The sequence below is a fragment of the Myotis davidii genome, unplaced genomic scaffold, assembly GCF_000327345.1.
Source record: "Myotis davidii unplaced genomic scaffold, ASM32734v1 scaffold1422, whole genome shotgun sequence".
Taxonomy (NCBI): domain Eukaryota; kingdom Metazoa; phylum Chordata; class Mammalia; order Chiroptera; family Vespertilionidae; genus Myotis; species Myotis davidii.
This window is the reverse complement of record NW_006293314.1, coordinates 51,136-55,123: the sequence shown is the minus strand read 5'-3', so window position 1 is coordinate 55,123 and position 3,988 is coordinate 51,136. Positions and strand designations below refer to the sequence as shown.

The window sequence follows — 3,988 nt, the reverse complement described above, 5'->3', positions numbered from 1 at the left end:
GCATTTACAAAGATGTGCACAGGCAAGCCTGTTTGTATTTGCATGCGCACTTCTGTGTGTGTGCATTTTGTGTGTGAGCATGCTGACTGACACCTGTGCAGGTAGGTGGGTGGATGGGTACATGGTGCTGTGTGGGTGTGTGTGCACATCGGTTTGCCTCTGGGTTTCCATGTGATCTCTCTGGAAGCACTGTGTGTGTGTGTGTGTGTGTGTGTGTGTGTGTGTGTGTGACCAGAACCCTTGAATGCTGGAGGTGCAGGAGTCCTAGGAAATGGAGGCTCTCCAACTTGCTTCACAGTAGACTCACCTGGGAAGCTTCCAAGGACCCCGATGCCGAGGCGAAGGCCCAGGCGATGGGAATCAGGCCTCTCCTGGGTGGGGACGTGGCATCAATCCTCTGTTAAACCTCCTCCCGTGTGACTCCACTGGCAGCTGAGTTTCACCCACTATGTTGAGTGATTATTGACTGAAATCTTTTGCATTTATAGATGGGAACGGAGGCCCCGTGTGTGTGGCCTTGAGAATGAGCAGGGCTAGGATGTGTCACTTGAGCGAATATAAGCTCCGTGAGGGCCGGGTCAAGAGCAGTGCCTGGCACATAGGGACTGGCTGGTGTGAGTGACTGCCAGTGTCCTTGCTGGTGCCGGGGGTGCTCTGCTGGACGAGGGCATGGGCTGGGAGGGGGGGGTTGGGGCAGGAGCTCTTCCTTCTCTGATTCCCACCCTGTGTCCCTGCAGGAGCTCTGCTCAAAGCCGCCCCTCTTCCCCTGCATCCTTTATGGCCCCACTTGCGATGCCTTTGACACGTTCTTTAATGAGGAGGTGCTGCTGCCCGAGCTGGACGTGGGTGACTGGCTCATCTTCCCCTCCATGGGCGCCTACAGTTCAGTCATGAGCTCCACCTTCAATGGCTTCCCGCCTGCGTCCATCTGCTACATCATGGGACCTGAGCTCAGGTATCTGAGGAGAGCTCAAGGATCTGAACTTTGCCCAGGGAGCTGAAGGCTAAGCTCTGGGTTTCCAGGTCCAGGAAATACAATTATCCCCCTCCCCCCCCCAACACACATACACACACACACACACACTGGCCCCCGAAAACATCCAACTGACATACATTGCCTGTGGGATGGCTTGTTACACCCATTACCCATATAAGTTCAAGGCAGCCCACCTGGGCAGCTGTGACAGCTCTGATGTTTAGACGCCTCTGTGTCCACAAGCTGACATCCTTAAGGCCCTCGTAACCCTTAATTCTTGGCCAAGGCCCCACTCTGCTCTGACCATTTTTGGGTGTTCCCCGCTTTCCTCATTCGAAGTCCCTTCCGTACCAGCCTCAGGCTCCCCCACAGGCTCTGCCCAAGGGCCTTCTGTTAGCCCAATCTAGGGTTCACTCCCCGAGGTGATGGGGCTTCTAGAACACCCCTTTACTGGTACAACCTTTCCACAGGAGCCTGCTGGAGACAGCGCCTTAAGCTGGGACATGGCAGAATGGAGGGGTTCCAGACACTTGGTGCGCCACCTGGGGAAGCTTGGGGCGGAAGTGGGGGTGGAGTGGGGAAGTGACATGTGAGAAGCAGAGGTTTGGTTGCCTCTGAAATGATGAGGCAATTTTCCCCCAATGTTGGCCTGATACACAGGTGAGCCCTTCTGGGCAGAGGACTCCACCTGTGTGCTCCTTACCCCCTGAGCCCTGGAGTGGGGTAGGCTTGAGAAAGTGGTTTTTTTATGTTGGGGTCCAACCCCAGCAGGTCCAGGGGTTCTCAAAGGTATGGACGGAGTCGGTGAAGAAGGAATGACACGGAGACAGCGTTCAGTTGATCAGCATCCTAGCCAGGTTCTCCAGCCAGGTTCTATCTTTATTCCCCTGTTACATCTGTATTTATACCAGTTGATATTAATCCTATCCATTCTATTCCAAAGGTTAGCGCGTTTGTTATCTGCATTCCAAGGTCACTACTCTATTGTTCTGTTAAGATACAAGGAAATAACTGAAGGAGATTATCCTAAGTAAAGATTATGTAGCTTAAACGTGATTGTTCATAGTTAAAGTGATCAACTACCCGCCTGGCACTTAGTTAAGGGGTTTTACTGATTTATTCTCTTCCTTAGTCCTGTTAATCCCTAACTCCAGGGAAAAATCCCCACCTGGGGAAACAACCTTTCTCTGATAGGTGACCTTGGTTAAAATACATAGCGCTAAGTAGGGGAGCAAACATATTAAGAACAGTGTGCCATATACACCAGGTCCCTTGAAACGTATGCTGTGCAGATGTTTCTTCCCTGCAGTGACTGTGCAAATTTGAGCAAAAGAGATTTTTTAACAAGGCTGTAATTATTTCATGCGAAGAGCTACACATTTAAAAAACTGCACACCCCTTACTGGGGATCAAGTCAGTCCACAACCCAGGCATGTGCCCTGACCAGGAATGGAACCAGCAACCTTTGGGTGCTCAGTAAAATGCCCAAACAACTGAGCCACACTGGCCAGGATTCCTCCCTCCTTTTATCCAGTTAGTGACCCCTGAGTTGTTGCAGAAATATTCACGTGAACTATAGGCACCCATTCTAGTGCCCAGAACACCGGCTCTGGAGTCAGACCTGTAGCGAATCCAGGCTCCAGAACAAACCGGCAGTGTGGCCAGAGCCTCAGTGTCTCCATCAATGGCATGAGAATGATATTCGTTAGCACCCTCCAGGCATGGCCGTCCAGGGGATTAAGACAGATAATGCAAATCCTCATTCAGGTCAGTTCATGTCCAGAACCCTGCCTCAGGTTGGCCTTGACCCTGGACCTTCCTACACAGAGACCACTCCCTGCCCCCTGGTCTGGGCATCCTCAGGGGGCATATTGCATCTGGCCATACAGGTATTGGGCCTGGCATGCGGGTGACTGGCCTGGCGTTGGCCTTAAGAACCCCCCAGTTTGAACGGTGGGAGGACAACGAATGGGAATATCCAAGTTTAAAATAAGGCAGGTACCACCAGGAGCTAGGGACAGTAGGTCCCAGAGGCCAAAGCCACTCATCTCCTGTGTCCTGTGTCCTTTTTAAGTTTCACCTGATGCGACTTCTCTGATCCTCAGCTCCTGCAAATGGCCCTCATCATCCACCAGAGTCAGCCCCACCATCTCACTGCTGCCTCCACACTCAGGTCAGACCAGGGTATTGTCCAGCCTCCTGTGCCAAAGACATCTCAGCCCCAGGCATCTGAGGAGAAAGGATGGGCTGCAGATGCCTCCTAAGGACGCCAGAGGGCTCATGCAGCCTTCAGGTCCTGTGTTACTCATTCCTCTACTCCCAGATCCTGAAATTTGGGCTAGAAACAACCACACTTACCCCCTCAGAGGTGTCTGGAAGAGCAAATATGAGTGGGCTTTAGGTAAAAATAAAGTTACGTTCATGTGCAAGAGTTGCTGGAGTGTTTTGTGCTTTGGTCTATAGGTGTTGCCCTGTGGCATTTTGGATGTCAACTCATTTTTCCCATTCATTCATGAATCCATTCATCCATCAATTTATGATTCATCAGTCTTTCCATCCTTTCATCCACTCATCCATCATCCATCCATCCATCCATCCATCCATTAACTGACCATGAATTGATGCTTTTATCCATTCATCCAAGTGTGCTTCCATCCATAAAAGAAAATGTGAGGGCCTAGTGTGTGATGGTGTTATTCTAGGCAAGGTTACACGTGATGAATAAGATGTGCAGAACCTGTCCTCATGGAGCTTACCTTCCATTTTCCTCCATTGGAAAAATCAGAGCAGGAGCAAACATATAAATGATAAAATAAAGTGGAAGAACAAGTATTGTAAAGAAAAATTAAAGCAGGGCAAAGGGATATGGAAGGATAGAGGATGGTCCTTTTTTTAAAGCATGTTTTCATTGATTTTAGAGAGTGAGGAAGGGAGAGGGAGAGAAAGAGAAACATCCACATGGATCAGTTGCCTCCAGAATGGGATCGAACCCAAGACCTGGATATATGCCCT

The 3,988-nt window shown here is 50.4% G+C and overlaps 1 protein-coding gene across 1 annotated transcript in view; it reads left to right on the top strand.

Moving 5' to 3' along the window:
* LOC102772408 (antizyme inhibitor 2) overlaps positions 1-3,538 on the top strand; it is a gene marked incomplete at its 5' end in the record, with an annotated part of 9,389 nt that extends 5,851 nt beyond the window's left edge. The window contains 3 exons of the mRNA XM_015566076.1: positions 603-955; positions 1,447-1,509; positions 3,082-3,538. Coding sequence (XP_015421562.1) covers positions 603-955; positions 1,447-1,471 — 378 coding nt within the window. The remainder of the gene's footprint in view (positions 1-602; positions 956-1,446; positions 1,510-3,081) is intronic.
* Positions 3,539-3,988: the final 450 nt, after the last annotated feature.